The sequence below is a fragment of the Ostrea edulis genome, chromosome 5, assembly GCF_947568905.1.
Source record: "Ostrea edulis chromosome 5, xbOstEdul1.1, whole genome shotgun sequence".
In the NCBI taxonomy this organism is placed as follows: domain Eukaryota; kingdom Metazoa; phylum Mollusca; class Bivalvia; order Ostreida; family Ostreidae; genus Ostrea; species Ostrea edulis.
Genome location: NC_079168.1, coordinates 7,660,098 through 7,680,376, shown reverse-complemented (window position 1 = coordinate 7,680,376; position 20,279 = coordinate 7,660,098). Strand labels below are relative to the sequence as shown.

The 20,279-nt window shown below is 37.4% G+C and overlaps 1 protein-coding gene across 1 annotated transcript; it reads right to left on the bottom strand.

Moving 5' to 3' along the window:
* Nucleotides 1-13,471: 13,471 nt before the first annotated feature.
* LOC130055238 (opsin-VA-like) lies at nt 13,472-14,983 on the bottom strand. Its single transcript, XM_056167153.1, has 3 exons — nt 14,862-14,983; nt 14,222-14,580; nt 13,472-13,960 (listed from the first exon to the last, which is right to left on the bottom strand). Exons 1-3 carry the CDS (start codon nt 14,878-14,880, stop codon nt 13,742-13,744), a joined length of 597 nt encoding a protein of 198 aa, XP_056023128.1. The 5' UTR covers nt 14,881-14,983; the 3' UTR covers nt 13,472-13,741.
* Between the last annotated feature and the right edge of the window lie 5,296 nt (nt 14,984-20,279).

Genomic DNA, 20,279 nt, shown 5'->3' with positions numbered 1-20,279 from the left:
ATTTTAACACCGTATGCAGGTGTAGTGGAATATTGCTACATAAATATGAACCTCCAGATTGGCATTTACGAATTTTACTACGAAAGACACCATGTCAACTCGTAAACCTCCATAGCTTGCAAACGATATCCAATCCAAATTGCTAGAACACCTTACTGACCTTCTGGGACGCAACTCTCCACATGTATCGAAAGACGAAGCAGAGCAACTAGAGACTCTCCTGATAAATCAAGAAGATGTCCTAGTCCCCAGATAATCTTGGCAGAGCACGACCTTCTTAAATCGAGGCAGGCTACTGACATGTTGATGGTGCAGGGGTTTCAACTGTCTCGTTTAAAGTAAGAATTTCGAAAATGCTAAGGTCGTTAAAACAATCTAATTTGTCGGTACAACGTACCATTGGGGCCAAATGCTGTCTGACATGTTACATACCGATTGTTAGGCCATTCTTAGCACACTGATTTTGACTACGGATAACTCCGTTTACCTTGTCAAGGTATAAGGGCTCACGGGTGTGTGTGGCCGGTCGACAGGGGATGCTTACTCCTCCTAGGCACCTGATCCCACCTCTGGTATATCTAGGGATCTGTGTTAGCCCAACTCTCTATTTTGTATTTCTTAAAGGAGTTGCGAGATTGATCACTGTTCGTTATCTTCATCTTTCCTTTCACCTCGTCCAGCACAGAATACAGGTCTAGCTAACCCAATCCGACAGCCCCCCCCCTCCTGACGACTTCCCTGTGGTAAACACGAGGTTGAGAAACAGGAACTAGAAAGGATACTGCACAGCAATGTTATTGAGCCTTAAAACAGCGCATGATTCCCCCTAGTTATTCTAGTAACCAAGAATGATGGCTGCACCAGTTTTGTGTCGATTATCGTAAACCAAATGACGTCTCTGTTTATGATGTTCACCCCCTTCTACGTATTGAAGAGTGTCTGGATTCGTGGTCTAGTTCAAAATGGCTCAGTTTTATGGACCTGAATTCTGGGTTTTAGCAAATTGGGATGGCTCGTACTTCTCCCGGCCTAAAGCCTTCGACCATCGCAGTACCAACTATCATTTATCAGTCTGGAAATGATGTGGATGGTTCCATGATTATTGACTTACCAGAATCCCCTGGTAATCCTTGGTCTCCCCAGTGCCCCTGTCACTTGTTTACCTAGGGTGTCTGATGCGAGGATGTCTGAAGCAAGTGAGTCTTTCAAGTTCATCAACAAAGACTGTTATACCTACCCCCGACAGCAAGAAGACCTGGGGTATAGTCATGCCACTCCTACCATACATGAGAAGAAAATGCTTTAGAACCCGCCAAAGCACATTGAAATTCAATGGAGTCAAGTTGCAGTGGGCTGGGAGAACCTTACTTACGATAAGAAGTTCCAGATTTGGGGGTAAGCTGCTTTGACTCTTGTGTCTGGTGGCAATTTGAATTCCTTGGTGCCCCTACATTTGCGTTTCAACCTGTTGGGAAAAGACAATCACTGTGCCTACGCGCCGGGTCCTCCCGTTCTTCAATGGTATGAAGAATGGAATCCTCCCGAAAAATGAGATTTTATAGTTTAAACGAATGTTACGAGATTATTAGAGCTAAAGGACTTTCTCTGAGGACCTGCAGTATCTGAAAGTGGTGGAGGTATCACCTAAGTTTTTGTTCATGCCTTATATGATTTAATTATCATCAAAAATTGCAGTGTCCGAAATTAGTGATAGTCTTGTCCTGTCTGGAATGGCCGTATCCGAACAACTATTTGATTGGATAAATTTTATCTGGACAATAAGGACAAGCAGTGATTGGTTGGACAAGTCTATATAAGGAAGCTCAGCCTCATTATCCACCATCTTGTCCTTGAGGACACAACTCATTAACCAGAACACTTATGGTAGATAAAAAAACTGAACTTGGTAGTTTCCTTCAGTGCGTTCGTTTTTACGTATCCATCGTCCGTTGCAGTTCATCCTAGGGCTTCCGTTTGAAATTTAACTACTTGTGGTGATCACCCTCACAATTTTGAAATTTAACTACTTGTGGTGATCACCCTCACAATTTTTGAATGACTGTTGATCGTCCGTCTCGGGAGAACATATTTGTTTTCACCAGCTATTAACCTTTGCGTTCAAATGGGTCATCCATCTTTAGCTATCAGTTTCCGGCGAAATTCCGCAACAACGAACTAGGCTGAGACAATTAAAAAAAAACGGTTAATAAAGTACGGGGAAATAAGATGAACGAATGTCCTGCAGATGGAAAGAGGGCATGATAACAAACTGGAGTGGGAAAGTCATGCTCGTGAAATCAATCGTTAATGCTACAAGAAGAAACGATAAGAAGGTAACATATTCCCTAGCCAAGGGTTTACGATCCGCTCCGCTTCTCTACAAACCCTTGGCAGATTTAGTGCGATTTTCGTAGCTTTGAGTGATGCCCTCTAGCGGATGGAGAAAACAACCCTGTTTGGATTACATTATGCTTATCCAATGAAAATGTGTGTTTCAGCTACTGTTTAAAAGTTGTTTAAAAATGGCTGCGCTCGTTGTTTAGAAATCGCTGAGCTCAGAGAGTAACGCAATGTGGTATGCAAATCATTCAAAATATTAACTATCACTTAATTGCATACTTGAAAAAGAAATCAGTGAGAATATTATTTAGAAAATAAACATGTGTGAACTCGTGAAATATATGTAGTCGTTGAGTCTACGTCTACAAATAACCCCATGTGTATATGGTGAATTCCAAATTGAGGAAATTAGCTCTGACGAAACTGTCTAAATCTGGGATAGATAGAACATAAAACAACGAATTACAAGAGATGTTTGATATTAAACCTATGGTACAGTACTGTAGTAAATAAAATACACTTCTTTACGCAGATACGAGTCTGAACTGCGCACATGGCATCATTGGTTTGGATAATAATAAATTCTTTTATTTAGACAGGATAGCACAATTAGTACAAATGACTAGTTTACATTGTGGTCCTGTTTTAAACATATTCACAGACAGATAAATAAGAGAATAGAAAAATAGATAACATAATATAAAATATATACATAAAATACACACACGATATCACTGGGGGAAAAATAAACACACACACACACACACACACACACACACACACACACACACACACACATATATATATATATATATATATATACACACACACATATACATATACACATACACATATACATACACACACATACATACACATCATATCTATATATCACTTTAAATTTGAGAAATAATGCTGCAAATATGCTGATTTAAAAGATGTAATAGAACCACGGCTTCTGACAGACTTGGGCAACTGATTCCATAAAATTGTGGAGGATACCTTAAAAGACCGTTTATAATATTCAGTTCGAACTTTTGGTAAATATAAAATTACCACTATCGCTACTTCTTGTTGTTCTGGAACTAACTTGGCTGACAAAATTAAAAACGTTCATATATTCTGGTGTCATGTTATTAAGAACCTTAAAAGCAAGCACTAGTTTTCTATATACAAAATAATCATGAACAGGCATCCATTTAAGAACACTAAAAATATCAGCTGTAGAAGTTTGAGTTACTTTCACCTTCAATATAATTCTGGCTGCCTTTTTCTGTAACTTAAAAAGTCTGTCAATAAAAACCCTGTTTTTGGCTGAGCACCAAACTGTGCAACAATAATTAAAATGAGGAAATATAACAGTGTTATAAAGTTTCAATAATGCTGCATTTGACATAAAAGTTTGCAAACGACGTAAAATGCCTATTTTCTGTGAAAGTTTCTTGCATAAAGAATCAATGTGTACAGACCAGGTTAGACATTCATCTATCTGTACCCCAAGAAGTTTGGCCGTTTTAACAGTATCTAAAACAATATCTCCTACTTTGATACACATTTTTCTACACTTTGAGAGTTTTTGTGCAGTGCCAATCAACATACATTGTGTTTTCGCTAAATTCATCGTAAGTTTATTACTTTCCATCCATTTCATAGAGTTTAAAAGAGCATCATGTAACCTTTGCTCATTAACATCAATAGATTGATGTGAAACATCCTGAGATGTATCATCTGCATATATAGAGACATTTGAGTGCTTTAGGCATTTAGGATAATCGTTAACAAATAAAATGAAGAACAATGGACCCAATATGGACCCCTGAGGCACTCCTATTGTAACATCTTTTTCATCTGACAAAACACCTTTCCATCTAACACATTGTGATCTTCCGCTAAGATAAGACTGAAACCATTTAAAAGAATTTTGACAAATACCAAATGATGAAAGGTTGTGTAACAATACCTGGTGGTTTACAGTGTCATAGGCTTTACTAAGATCAATAAAAAGAACACCTGTTAATTTGCCACTATCTATATTACTTAACCATTTATCAATAATGTTATGAAGTGCTGTTTCGCAAGAATGCTGTGGTCTAAAACCGGATTGATGTTCCGTTAAAAGATTGTTTTTATCCAAATACTCGTAAAATGAGTTAAAAACATGCCTTTCTATAATTTTGCTCACGATTGCTAAAACTGACACGGGTCGATAATTGTTCACCATAAAATTGTCACCAGATTTAAAAAGAGGGGTAACTCTAGCTTTTTTCCATTCTCATGCAACCACACCACTTTTTATAGACATGTTTAACAGATATGTTAAAATTTCACCAATCACACCCGAGCTAATTTTCAACAGTTTTACAGAAATAGCATCTAACCCCGTAGCCTTCGAATTTGACATAGCATTTATTTCATTTCTGACAAAATTAATAGAAATATTTGGAATGCTAAAAGACCCCCTAGGCATTAATTGTTCAATTTCAGGCAATGAACTGTCAAATTTCTCTGCATATTTGTGTCCAATGCCGCAAAAGAAGTCGTTAAAAGTATTGGCCATCTCTTTTGTATCTGTAACAGGATGTCCGTCCATTTCTAAATATGTTGGCGTAGCGGTTGCCGATTTCGTTGGTAAGAATTGTTTTAATTTTTTCCACATGTCTTTTGGTTTTGTATTGGCTTGATTTATTGCACTTTCCACAAATTCGCGTTTAGCATCGTTAATTTTGTTCACAACCCTGTTTCTTGCGGTCTTATATAATTTCCAGTCGGATTCGTCACGTGACTTTATTGCTCGGCGGTGTAATATATCCCTCTGTCGCATTTCTGAAAGAATATCATCGTTTATCCACTTCTCAGAGTCACTGCGGATACGTCGTTCTTTTATGGGCATATGCTTGTCGACAACTGTCATGAACATAGAATGGAAAGACGACCACATGCTATCGATGTCGGGTAATGATTTCAGCGAGTTCCAATCAACAGCATTAAGATCATTAATAAAATCTCTTTCAATTAGTTTCTTTTGATCTCTATACTTTACATGAATATGGTCAAGTGGTGAAACAGCTTTACATTTCTTTCGTATCGAATATATAAGGTGATGATCGCTCAGCCCGATTGGCATTACTCCCCTGGAGCTATAGAATACGGGATGGTTAACATATATATGATCTATCAACGTACTGCTATCGCACGTCACACGGGTAGTTTCGTTTATCATTTGAGTAAGACCGCATGTTTCCATCGCAGATTTAAAACTTGAAGACTTTAATTGGTCTATATTGAAGTCGCCCATAATAACTTGTTCGGTACAGGAAGTTGACAAATCCTCCATCTGCTCCTCGAAATTCTCTATCCATTGTGAGTTGGAATCGGGCGGTCTGTAAACAACTCCTACATTGATTTTTGGTGAATTAAGAAGTTTGATATCTACTGTCAAAAATTCTAAATTTTCATCTTTGCATATGTTCATTACAGTCCATTTTTCTTTAATAAACATGAGTACACCTCCTCCATGCTGATTACGATCCCTCCTTATAACAGTGTATCCTTTGATTTTAATTTCAGAATCGGAAATATGACAATCAAGTTTGCTCTCTGTGACAGCAAAAACATCAAATATTCCATCTTTTAGTAAAATCTTGATTTGGATATGTATTTGATACACGGCCGAGTGACAGCTGTGGATATTTAAATCCCTTTGTTTAGCGCGTGATCTACATGTAACGTAACACGTTCTTTCATTGAGTAGTGGACTTTCCCAGCGTCCAATCATGTGCTGAAAATTGAGGCTACGAAAATCGCACTAAATCTGCCAAGGGTTTGTAGAGAAGCGGAGCGGATCGTAAACCCTTGGCTAGCGAAGATGTTGTACCACGGGCATTGTCTGTTCCATCTGGGATCTGGTACGATGAAAAATTAAAATAAACACATGACGCATATCAAGACGCTGGACGCGTGGTTTCACATAGGAAATTTTTTGATTTAGAATTGTCAAATGTTGAGGAATATTAATGAAATACGCGATATTTCTTAATATATAGTTTACTTTCGGAAGGTCGGTGGTCTCTTCCCAGGTACATTGTATCTGGATTCTCTCTTCCACCAATAAAAAACTGGGCGCCACCATATAACTGAAAAATTGTTCAGTGTGGCGGAAAACATCAATCAATCTTAATATATACTTTTTTGTGTATCATTTACCTAGTGACTTCGGTCTTGGACTATGACCTACTTTTCAGAAACTTTAACCTTGGCTACAACTTTTGAGTAGGTTGATTGAATACTGTTTAACGTCCCTCTTGTGAATCTTTCACTCATATGGAGACGTCATCATTGCTGGTGAAAGGCTGCAAAATTTAGGACTATGCTCGGCACTTATGACCTTTGAGGATGGAGGAATCTATATCGTGCCACACCTGTTGTCTTCACGGTCTCATCAAAAGGACCGTTTTGGCAATATTTCGGCCATTTTACGACGGTTAACTACTTGAAATATGTTTGGTTGTGTGTGTTTTGAGTTTCCCCGACGGCCCCCAGTGAGTACCGAGGACCAATCTAATCCCGGATCCCCACGGGAATGGGAGACAGGGATTTGATATTTCACGTATCAATATCTATTTATTAAAGGCAAGTTGATATTGACCCTAGACTTCGGGCCAACAAAGATTAAACATTTTTTCTGACAGAAACTGAAAATGAGATTGAAAGAGAGGACACTTTAGGTGTGGAACAGTGTTTTACTGTGCAAGGTTCACGTGATAACACTGATCTCTCTGATGTTCACATACCGGAAGAATTTGATGATCATAAGAAATTTACCAACTTGAGATTCCAGACACAGTCAGTTCCCTTCAGAGGAATAGAAATCAACTTGTTGAGTATTGTAACAGAACACTGAAAGTCTGGAACTTTTTTGTGAAATTTCAATGGTTCAATATTTTGCTTTGACATCATACATTTTACCTGTCCCTAAGAAGACTATCACAAGTGCCTATGCAAAATCAATGCTAAGAGCAGATGACAAATGATGAGTATAAGCAATATCTTTTATGAAAAGGCTGGTGAAGAAAATTTTGAATCATATTTGCTTTGAGGTAGACCATCTTTATGTGATGTCAATAAGTTTATACAAAAATCTTAATTATTTAAACTTTGCGAATGATAAAAATATATATCTCAAAGGAATTTTATTCAATGGAAAAAACAAAAAACTTTGATACACTATTGACAGTGGAAAAAGTTAATATTGTCCATAGATAATCAATCCTGATATAAAGTTTTGTGAAGGGCAATAACTCCTATCCTGGTATTGTCAATTATACAATGATTTCCGTGATCTCAACAATGAATTTATACAGCCACTATTCATTCCCTTTTTATTGATATATTTGCAGTTTTTCTTTCGACACTTTACACTACCATTCCTCACGATATCTCCGTTTACCTGATCAGGATATAAGGCTCACGGCGGGCGTGACCGGTCAACAGGGGATTCTTACTCCTCCTAGGCACCTGATCCCACCTCTGGTGTGTCCAGGGGTCCGTGTTTGCCCAACTATCTATTCTGTATTGCTTATAGGAGTTATGAGATTGATCACTGTTCATTATCTTCACCTTGCATTAAAGACTAGACTTTTTGACATCATAGACAGTCGCTTCTTCAACAACAAGATGTGTTTGTGAAACACAAATGCCCACCGATAATGGCCAATTCCAAGGTCACAAGGGCAAATATCTTGGTACCAGTAGAAAGATCATGTCAAAAGAAATGCTCATGTGCAATATTAAAGCTCTAATATTTACCATTTAGAAGTTATGACCAATGTAAAAAAAATTATAAGTAGGTCAAATGTCAAGGTCTAAATGTAACGGAAAGATCTTGTCACAAGGAATACTCATGTGAAATATCAAAGCGCTATCACTTACTGTTCAAAAGTTATTAGCAAGGTTAGAGTTTTCAAAAAGTAGGTCAAACTCCAAGGTCACGGGGTAAAAAATGTTGGTACCCACGGAAAGGTGTTGTCACAAGAAATACTCATGTGAAATATCAAAGCTCTATCACTTACTGTTCAAAAGTTATTAGCAAGGTTAAAGTTTCAGACAGAATGACAGTATTACAGAATGACAGACAGGACAAATACAATATGCCCCCCGATCTTCGATCTCGGGGGCATAAAAATGGAAAACGGAAATATTTATATCTAGTAATCAGTCATCCAAAAAATTACTTTGTTAATTAAAACACAACTCTGATTCCAGGCACAAGTTCTTTGAAGTTGAAATAAAAAGTATTTATGCTAGAGTTCCTCATTGACAATATCTTCGTGGTCTTTGGTGATCAAGTCTTCCAACAGTATGTTGGAATTCCCATGGGCTCGAATTGTGATCCTTTGTTAGCTGACCTGTTTTTATATTCATATGAAGCACAATGTATTCAAAAACTTCTACGTGAGAAGAAAACATTTTCTTGCTGTGGCCTGCAATTCGACACTTAGATTGATTGATTGAATATTGTTTAACGTCCCTCTGAGAACATTTCACTCATATGGAGACGTGACCACTGCCGGTGAAGGTCTATGCTCTGCGCTTATTTCCTTTGAGAGGGAGGGGTCTCTATCGTGTCGCACCTGCTGTGTCACGGGACCTCGGTTTTTGCGGTCTCATCCGAAGGACCACCCCATTTAGTCACCTTCTACGTCAAGCAATGGGTACTGAGGACCTATTTTAACTCGGATCCCCACAGGATCGACATTTAGATATATCGACGACGTTTTGTCTATTAACGATAATAACTTTCATTCATATGTCGATTCGATATATCCCTGTCAGCTCGTAATAAAAGACACCACATTGTCGTCCACTTCTGCTTCATACTTAGATATTTTAATTTATTGAAAGTAGACATTAACGGCAAACTGACAACTCAACTGTATGACAAGCGGGATGATTTCAGCTTCTCTATCGTCAACTTCCCATATTTATGTAGCACTATTCCATTATCGCATGCTTATCGTGTTTATATCTTTCAACTGATTCGATATGCAAGACCTTGTTCTGCGTATGGTCAGCTTTTAAATCGAGGCAAGCTACTTACAAACAAGTTGATGGTGCAGGGGTTTCAACAGTCCCGATTAAAGTAATCATTTCACACATTCTATGGTCGTTATAACGATCTAGTTCGTCAATACAACCTAGCATTGGGTCAAATGCTGTCTGACGTGTTTCATACCGATTGTTAGACCATTCTTAGCACACTGATTTTGACTATGGATATTTAGCACATCGCCAACGATTTTCTCCTCCAGAGTTCCGTGCTTTACTGGCACTATACCTCTGTCAACGGTCAATTTACAGAAATCTTTAAAAAGTTTCTAATATCCAACATTTATCTTTTGGACTAAATATTTAGCCATATCATAAAATGCTTTTGGTGCAGTGAAATTGATGCTTACTGTAGTTAAAATTGTTTAAAATCGCTATTTTCTTATCCTTAATTTGGAACTACTTTGTAATATGCGTATGAATGTAGGGCATTCACGCCGTGGAGGGCATTCACGTGGTGGAGATTAAGAAAGTGCCAGTGGGCTATGAAAAGAGTCTGATGAATCACCTGTTGCTAGAACTTCCAAAGGGAAAGGAAACGGGCATGTCTATTCATATCATGTGATTATATTCACATGATTTCAAGCGTTGACAGAGGTGGAAATGAAGCTGTCGTAACGGGTCCTCTGGTGAGAGAATGTTTGCAAACAGCCAATGACGTAGATATGAGAAATCCAGAATGGAACATAAAACAACAAAGAAACAAAATCTATCATTTTATTGATATGGACATTTTGTCATTACTCATTGCAAATCATCTAATTATAGATACTTGGGTAACAAGTATGAGCTTCTGGTATTTCCATATAACAACGTTTAACCTAGAAAAAAGTTGTTGGGATATTAACGGACGACGCCGGACACGAAGACATCAAGAGTATACTAAAGTGACATAAAATATACTAGTTCATTATTTTCTACAAAAATTAGAGAACAGAGATGAAAAGAAGTGTTTTGTCGATTAGCTACGAGCAGCACACAACCGGTAGGTGCCCGATTCGATTTTCGGTCATGACCCGGGCAAACCCCAAGACGCTTAACTAAGTATCTTCACCAGGCATTTTAAAGGATTTTTACCACTATTTTTATTGCTGATAAATTTCTATAAAAATATGGTGTTTTACATAGTGCTGGTATTATTTTTTTCAATATAAAGCGTGCTTTAGTGATTATTTTGTATCGAAATTGCAAAAAGCCAGATGTCAATCGTGGTGAAGCGCTGTAAACAAAGTCTTCAGGATCAATTTGTCCAGACTTGGTCAAGTGATGTTTTTAGCTCTCCCAAGGGTACAATGTACATAATTTTTAAAACAAGTTTTGGTCTGGAAACTTATCTAGAACATCTACCTAAGAAACTCGGTAGCATCTTTTTGAAATTTCGTACCACGAACCATCGCCTCCCAGTAGAGACTGGCCGATGGTTTAGTATACGATATAACGACAGATTATGTGTTTTACGTAATGAAACAGAAATTGTAGATGAATAGTATCATTTTGTACTAGAGTGCTTTGCTTTATGCGGTATAAGAAAAGAATATCTACACAATATTGTACGAGACCAAATGTAGACATTTTATGAAATCAAGTCAACGAATAATGTTAAAACCCTGTGCATGTTTATTTTAAAGATATATGAATTAGTCTGTTCTCCTTAACACACAACTTCAATTTTTTGTACATATGTATATATTTCACTTTGTTTATTTGCATACCTATATACATTCCTCTGACGTTACTTGTATTGATACATGAAATTTCTGTATTGTACCTCATGTACCATTTCCATTGTGGTTTGAGCGAATAAAATGAATGAATGAAAACATTTACACAAGTTGTGAACAGCACATGTACAGCAGGCTATCGATACAAATTGGTGAGATTCAACAGTTACAAGTCCCATATAGCTGTAATAATCAGCACAAAAAAGATGAGTTTCTTTACTTTTACCAACGAGGCAAGTCGGAGAAATTTTGTGAACTTAGAACAAAACTTAGAATACTTCAAACCAACGGAAAACCACCTTTAATGACAAACCTACATATTGCATTCTAACGCATTTAATTTATGATTTCGACATTTCTGTTTACATTAATAGGCTCATTGTCCTTCGAATTGGACATAATCAGAGACTGACTTCGAGAACTCTTATAGCCTACCGGGTATTGAGGCAATCAAAGTCGCCGCGGGTCTGACAACCACAAAATTTTCTGTGTAACATACCCTTTTTATTTATATGCACTTTTGATTTCATATGCAACGATATGTTGGTTTACTGCCCCTTCCCCCGGGCTTGAAGTTTTGAATATTGACACCATGTGCGAAATGACACCCTCCCCCCCCCCGGTTAAAATAAAAAGTCGAAAAAAATCGTAGTTAATAATTGTCAAGAATTTTGAAATACAGCGGCTTTATTTAAAATGGTGCTGCGTGCCAACGAAGTGAAAGAATTGCAACTATATAATGGGTAACAACAACAACCCCTTTTTTTCATAGCGAGCGAAGCTCGCGGCGCGACGAGCTCGCTCCAATGATTACACATATGAGTCACGTGATTTGCTCTTCATCAACTAGTCTCGTGCAACCAGACGCTCTGCTTTTTCCGTAAATATCAGAAGAGCTTGTCGGAGATTTACGGAGACATTCGAGTGTCTTGTTGAAATATTCATCAGCTGAAAAAAGATGAGTATTACCCATAATGCTTCCGGTAAAATATGACAAACCCGTAATTAAAATAATTAGATTGTTTAGAAAGTACCATAAACGTTTTTAAATTCCAGACAAGCTTTCTCATCGCTTCAAACGTTTTGTTTTTGCTTGGTTTGAAAAAAGAAAATAATTGCAGCTAGTATGACATCACAATGTAACTGTTTACATCCACCGCGTTATATTTCCCGCGTTAAATGAAGAGGCGGATAAAATGTCTAGAGAAGTCGTGTTGCAAGATGTTATTGGGCTTCACTCGTCTCAACGGTTACACCGTACAATATATTAGTAGGGAGTGGGACAATTATATTGTATAGGTTATGACGTTTGGCCCCATGCATTAAATGACAAGCTCTCCCTCGCTCTCTCTCCCTCTTAAACACACACTGTAGTAGTCTAATTAAAAGCAGATCTCAGCTCTACCATCTCCAGTGTAACAGTTAGAAAAGAATAGATTTTAATTAGATTGGCTAATGCATATCACACTCTGCATGTACAGACCTCTAATGTTTTAAAAATATATTATGATCTACAAGGGAACACAAAACGTTTGCGAACAAAACGTCACTCTATGATAATTTTACCAAAACAGTCCCAATCCGGCATCCTTTCTGTGACCGGGATCTCAGTCTAAGTCCGTCAATGTCGAATTGTAATATTATGTTTGCTGACGGAATTTCTCTTAGATGTGACACAGCAGCGAGTTCAAACATGTACGGGTGAATCTTAAATACTAATGGGATGTCATCGATGTCGGGAGATTAACTATCCATTCGACATCAATTTATGACTTTCAACAGAATATATTCACACACACTTCTGTATACATGGTCATACATAGCTGCTGCAGCAATTGACACGATCAAGATATCTCGATGGCCCGGATAGCAATGCACTAATCAGCATATAATTTATTGTATTTTAAGCGCAGCTTCAACATAAATGAAAATTTTTCAAAGAAACGTAAAATAATGAAAAAAGGAAGGCCTTACAAAGGATGATGGTGTCTTCCGCCACACTCAACAATTTTTCAGTTATCTGGTGGCACCCAGTTTTTGTTGATGGAAGAGAGAACCAAGATACAATGTACCTTGGAACAGACCACCGACCTTCCGAAAGTAAACTGGGAAACTTTCTCACTTACTGCCGCGAGCGGGATTCGAACCCGCGCAGACCAGAGAAGTTGGTCTCCGTAAGACTGTTGTTTTGATGTTTTCCGCCACACTCAACAATTTTTCAGTTATCTGGTGGCGCCCAGTTTTTGTTGATGGAAGAGATAACCCAGATACAATATATCTGGGAAGAGACCACCGACCTTCCGAAAGTAGGATCAAATCACAACATTAAACAAAAAATTAAAACTACCGTATGATTGATGACTAATAAAATAAACGTAGATCGATTCAATTGTATTTGAGAATTTATCTCGAAAGTATCAAGAAGCATGGGAAAATGAGGCCCATTATCACTCCCTTTCCCATTAGTTGTGAAGGTAAAGGTATCGGTGATCCGTTTATTGTGTAGGGAGTGATATAATTAAGAACTATTAGCTCATACTTAATAGAATTGGTATAATTTCTCTGAGAAAGCGCGATTATTGTATCCTAGTACGAAAACAGCGTTTTAGTTCTTTACGAAAATCTGAAAATCCCAAAGCATACACGAAAATATTGACTGCGCACTGTGTCTTTGCAAGCAGCGCTGCCACGAGTAGGAAATAAACAGAAACATTAAGCCTAAATGTCAACAAAACTGCCAGACAGGCGTAGGGTGTCCATGCGATGAGAAATACGACCACTGATCTCGTTATATTCTGGAAAAGAGAGAGAAAAATAATAATATTTGAACTGAATCGCATTGCATTAGGAGTTAATATTATCAGACAATACGTGAATACAATTCTCTTAATACTAGTATTGATTACTATGTTGAAGATTCTTATTACAGAACTATTCAGTGCAACAGGAATCAATCAAAGAGAGCTATGTATGAAAAGGTGAGTATAACTAGGATTACAAAATAGAGAATTGGGCAAACAAGTTACAACTTTTTCTCATTAACCTCCTATATTTACCTCCAAAATGGTGTCCTGTATGGCTCTGCTTTCGGATTTTACACCATGACGTGGGTCTCTGATGGGGACACCAGGATCACAATCTACGGCAGCGGAGACGGTTTTTCTGATCTTGAAGAAAATTTTGGCGTAAAAGATGATAATCATGGCAAAAGGTATAGCCAGAATAAAGAGAAATACGGACATAATATAGGAGCGGTTGTTCTCTGATTTATCTGTCCAATCGATGGAACAGGAGGTTCCGAACGGTTCCAAGCCATACCTTCCCCAACCAACCAATGGACAAAAGCCCCAAAGAAAGGCGTAAGACCATGTGAGGCATATGAAAATTCCAATTTTCTTACCACGAATGTGCTCGACTGAAAGAATAATAATGATAAATCAGATGAATAACCTAAAGATATTGTAAAATTATTTGAATTCGGGGGGGGGGGGGGGGGGGGGGGGATTTTACAGTTTTGTTGAGATTTGTTTCTGAAACATTATATACATTGTATAGATTTGTTGGGGTTTGAAATTATGGTGATAGAGTTCACTTGTACAAACAAAATCACGAAAACTGAGTCGTTGCGGAATCTTATTCATCAGAACCATAAAACTGTTCTAGGAAGTACAAAAGATTGAACATGAGGGTACTTACATGTCGGACTGTTGAACATAACATAACGGTATACTCCGAGAAAACAGTAAGTTGTGATGTTGCATACGGCACCGGTAAATACGAAGAAAGCATAGAACTGACAGCCGATAAAACCAAAAGACCACCTACAATGACAAGCCTTCCGTGAATGTATAGTGAAACAAACATTGCAGGTCAACAGGTATCGGCGATCATATATACCGACACAATTCCTTACAATTATTTTAAATTGTACTTGCAGCACCCGGTAATGCTTACCCGTGGGGATCCGGGTTAGAATAGGTTCTCAGTACGGCTTGATTGTCGTAAGAGGCGACTAAATGGGGCGGTACTTAGGATGAGACCGCAAAAACCGAGGCGGCATGGCACGATAAAGACCCCTCGCTGCTCAAAGGCCGTAAGCACCAAGCATGGGCCATAATTTTGCAGCCCTTCACCGGCAATGGTGACGTCTCCATAGGGGGGATAATTCTTAAAGCGGGACGTTAAACAAGATACAATTAATCAGGTACTGACCCACCTATCTCGATGAAAGCCGCGATAAGCAGCTGTACTCGACGTGTGTGTACGAAATATTGTTTTGCGTCTCACCTTGCGCAAGTGTTAAAATAGGTAAATAACTGTTGGGCAACTCGGGAATTGCATATTCTATTCCTCCATCGGTACTTAAAGGGACTGGTGCACGTTTTTCGCAAGAAATATTTTTCATTTTTGATGTTAAATTTCAAAAATATAACTAATTTAAAGTTTACAACCAAAATTTGGACCACCTGAATGCAAGGATAAGAGCACTATTTCAGCTTTGATTCTGTGTTATGTAAACAAAGACTCGGGTCTTTTTATGTAAACAAACAAACCAGTGAAACGTTAATTTTGTAATATAAAGCATCTTCATTTTGTACAATCACAAATTTTTAACCTTTAAATGACACATTTTACTTAAAGTATGCTTGAGATGTGATATTTATAACAAACTTGGATCAATATCCATTTATTTTGAAAATGTCGTAAACAATAACACACCTCATATTTTGTTTTCAAAACAAATAATAAACTCTCCATTGTGAGCTTCTGTCATGATGAATAACTTTAACTTTTTGTGAAACCTTCTAAATATAGTAGCCTGTAGATTTTTATCATTTAAAACGAAAAACAAAATTTGGGGAGAAATCGTAAACCAGTCCCTTTAATAGCCGACACATTCAGTCCACCCCAATAAATCTTTAAATATCCAGCCCTTCATTAGTACTTTCATCATCAGCCCCACCTACGGATCTCCGACGAAACAGAAATAACTTTAAAGTTCCCAATCTTTACACTATATCTTTATCAAAAAGATGTATAATAGAAAGCATATTTCCTTTGCGTAATTCGACTACCCCCGTAATAAACCCCCAAAACATAACCAATACATTGTCACTTGGATTATCCAAAACAAAACTCGATATACCCCTCTTTCCACGACACCAAAAATAATGATTTGAAATAATACAATATTGGACTTGAAAGTTACTTTGAAACATTTGTGACAATTTACTGGTAATATGGAGGGAAATACGCTTACCTATGATTTATATTTGATATGATTGCCATCGGATACCCAGGTAAAGATTCTAACAGGTTAGCTATTCCCATGTTGATCATGAAGAAATTGGCTGGAGATCTTGCAAGGTTACTTTTCAGGAAAATGTAAATTACCAACGAGTTTCCAGTAAGTGAAACGACAGCTGCAAAACAATTAAAGGCACTTAAAGCAGTAGCGCATAGAGTATATTAGTTACCGGTAATTTCGTATAATAATTCACCTGTATAATAATTTAATAAAATATCACATTCATTTAAAAAAAGGAAATAAAAACAATATTTGGAAATGCATCGTTATTCAATAAAAGAAAGACTAAGCTCGTGTTTTATATCATATAAAGGTATGTTTTAGTTACCTGTAAATATCAAATACGCAGCTAGGAAATTGTACAATTGCGCAGGTAGCAATGGCTGTTCCACGAAGGAATCACCTTGGTAGGAATCGTTCGAGAAGTTCCCCATTCCAAGTTATGCCAATATCATTGCCGTGTGGTTTGTTCAGTTCTGTAAAATTCTGTTCATTGATTAAGGAAGCACGTGTTCTCTATGTTGCTGTGTAATTGACTCGATAATGCAGTCTCCACGTCAGTGATAACTTTGGTTATTGCATCATGTATCATTATCGTACTTAACGTAAAGATAATTTATATATCCACCATTCCTCAGTCCATCTACCATTGTACACAAAAACATTATTGGTAGATTCTCATTGCATCACTTTACCTCAGTAATGAGGGATCCTGGCTATTACAAAAGAAGGGCACGCTGAAGTCTTTAAAAACAGTTTTTCTTGATATTGAATAAAATCAAACTTGGAGCCATGCACACGAATGAAGGTAGAGACTGGCTCCAATATTGATTGTTTTGAGTTTAACACTGTATTTACTTTGAGTTTAACACTGTGTTGATATGTCAGCCGTTTTACGGGATTGCGTCAACGAAATATGAGCAGATTTGAGTTCCCTTGTCCAGTAAGCCCACTCTTTATCACAATGTAGGAACACGGTCTTAAATTTAAGTTAGAATATGTAAACAGGTGAGAAATATAACATTTCTTCTGACAATTTAAAAAAAAAAATCAAACGAGATGTCTACACAATTATATTTAATTTATCTCTAACTTTGACAAATGACCAGTTCAAAGTTCACTTCTCTATGCAATAACATATGTAGGCCTATATATATTAAAGCTAGACACTTTATTGCAAATAATAAAGATACTAATTATAAACCAGGCAATTTAGGTGGTGGGTCACCAACCAATACCCAACTGTTAGTCAATCCATTTTCAGCAGTCTGAATTAAACCACCACCTTCTCTTTACGAGTGTAAAGAGAAAGGGGTGTATAAGACGAGTGTAAGGAAAAGGAGGGGGGGGGGTAATAGACGATTCTAAGAAAGGAGGGTTTGTATTATTGTAAGGAGATGGGGTGTATTTGACGAGTGTAAGGAGAGAAGGGGGTTGGAAAAGCCCTGAATTATTCCTGACTTTCACTAACTATGTAGACTACAAGTGTTTTTCAAAATTTGTCGTCGGTCGTACGTATAATCTCGCCCCTTTTTTGTAAAATTTTCTTTTAAAAAATATTATCTGTATAGATCGTAGTAGTTGTCAATATTTATATTTTGTAACCCCCCCCCCCCCTCCCTTGAAAAGGGATGCTACGACGTGCCTGGATAATACTGCCGTGATTTGTTGTAATGCATTTTAATCTATTCTCTTTGTAAAATTACCATTAATAATAAATACCCCCCTAAAAACATCACAATACAATGGGTCCAGTAATCGGTAGAGGGGTATTATCGAAATTTTACATTTTTATGCAATTCAGAATTAAGATTTTTAAGTGTAAAAATGATTGTTTTATTATGAAATGGAATCTTCAAACATGGGTATGAAAAGCAACATTAGTGCCAATAAATAGTTTCTCTTAGAAATTCTAGAAAGGAACTTTTCCATAAAAGATATGCTAAAGTAAACTTTTGGTCCTCTTTACCTATTATGTAAACAAATTGTATCATAATATAAGGGATAAATCATTATAAACTTTGGGGGAAAAAGCAATACATCGTTGATTTGTCAAAAGGCTGCGTCCATGATTACGTCGTTTTTTCCCCTATGACCTTTGACACGCATATATAATTAGGTAATTAAATATGGCGGTACCGAGTGTGCAAAACATCTATTGTAAAACGTTCTTGCATTGTTTGCACATTTTCTTATGGATGAAAAATTATTACATTCTTAAAGGATGTGACCTATAAATTAATGGACAGTCACAAGATATACATTTAGGCTGAAGTTCTCTGTTGAGTAGGTAAGAATGTCCGAATTTGAAATGACCTATAAGTATTCTTGAAATAATCACTTCGTCCTGGCATACAATGTTGTATGGTTTAGTGCTGTCATGAATACCAACATGACGTGGAATCCGTCAGAAGTCAACCATTTCATCTTATTTAATTAGAAGTTAGTTCGGACCTCGAGGTTATTAAACTTTTTGAGCACATTTTCATTACGTGCTCTTCATTGTACTTAACCATGCTTCAGTCATAGGCTCATTTGGTATCCCAGTTGGTGGGTCATATCAACACTTTACACGACCATTCCTCACGATAAATTAAAGACTAGATATTTTGAAATCATAGACAGTTGCTTCTTCAACAAAAATGGAAAACGGAAATATTCCTATCTAGTGATCAGTCATCCTAAAAATTACTTTGTTAAACACTACTCTGATTCCAAACACAAGTATTCTGAAATTGAAACAAAAAACATGCTATTGTTCCTCATTGACAATATCTTTGGTGATACATTGTATTTGGGTTTTCTCTTCCACCAATAAAATACTGGGCGTCACCAGATAACTGAAAAATTGTTGCGTGTGGCGGAAAACAGTCAATCATGTCTTGTAACAGTCTGTCGGAATTCCCATGGGCACGAATTGTGATCCTTTGTTAGCTGACCTGTTTTTATATTCATATGAAGCAGAATTTGTTCAGAAACTTCTACGTGAGAAGGAAAATATCGACGTTTTATCTATTAACAATAATGACTTCCATTCACATGTCGATTCGATATATCCCTGCGAGCTCGAAATAAAAGACACCACAGAGTCGTTCACTTCTGCTTCATACTTAGATATTGTATTGAAAGTATATATTAACGACAAACTAACAACTCAACGGGATGATTTAAGCTTCTCCATCGTCAACTTCCCATATTTATGTAGCAATATTCCATTATCCCCTATTCTCGTGGGGATCCGAGTTAGAATATGTCCTCAGTACCCCTTGCTTGTCGTAGAAGTCGATTAAATGGGGAGGTCCTTCGGATGAGACCGTAAAAACCGAGGTCCCGTGTCACAGCAGGTGTGACACGATAAAGATCTCTCCTTGCTCAGAGGCCCTCAGCGCGGAACATAGACCGACATTTTGCAGCCCTTCACCAGCAGTGGTGACGTCTCCATATGAGTGAAATATTCTTAAGAGTGACGTTAAACAATATTCAATCAATCAATCAACAACCAACCATTATCACCTGCGTATGGAGTTTATATCTCTCAACTGATTCGATACGCAAGAGCTTGTTCTGCGTATGGTCAGTTTTTAAATCGAGGCAAGCTAATGACAAACATGTTGATGGTACAGGGGTTTCAACAGTATCGTTTAAAGTAAGCATTTCGCAAATTATACAGGGCCGTAAATTAACCTTCAAGTTGGAGGAGGCAGGAAATTAGGCGGGGGTCTGGGGGCCGCCCAGGCCCCCAGACGCTGAGCACATTTTGTGCACACTGAACACGTTTCGTGCAAAATCCTTGATTCTAGGGCCTT

What these genes read in the sequence shown, in the direction of transcription:
- LOC130055238 (XM_056167153.1), bottom strand. An exon ending in TACAGGACACCATTTTGGAG is followed by an intron (nt 13,961 to 14,221) that starts GTAAATATAGGA and finishes TCTCTTTTCCAG; the next exon opens with AATATAACGAGATCAGTGGT.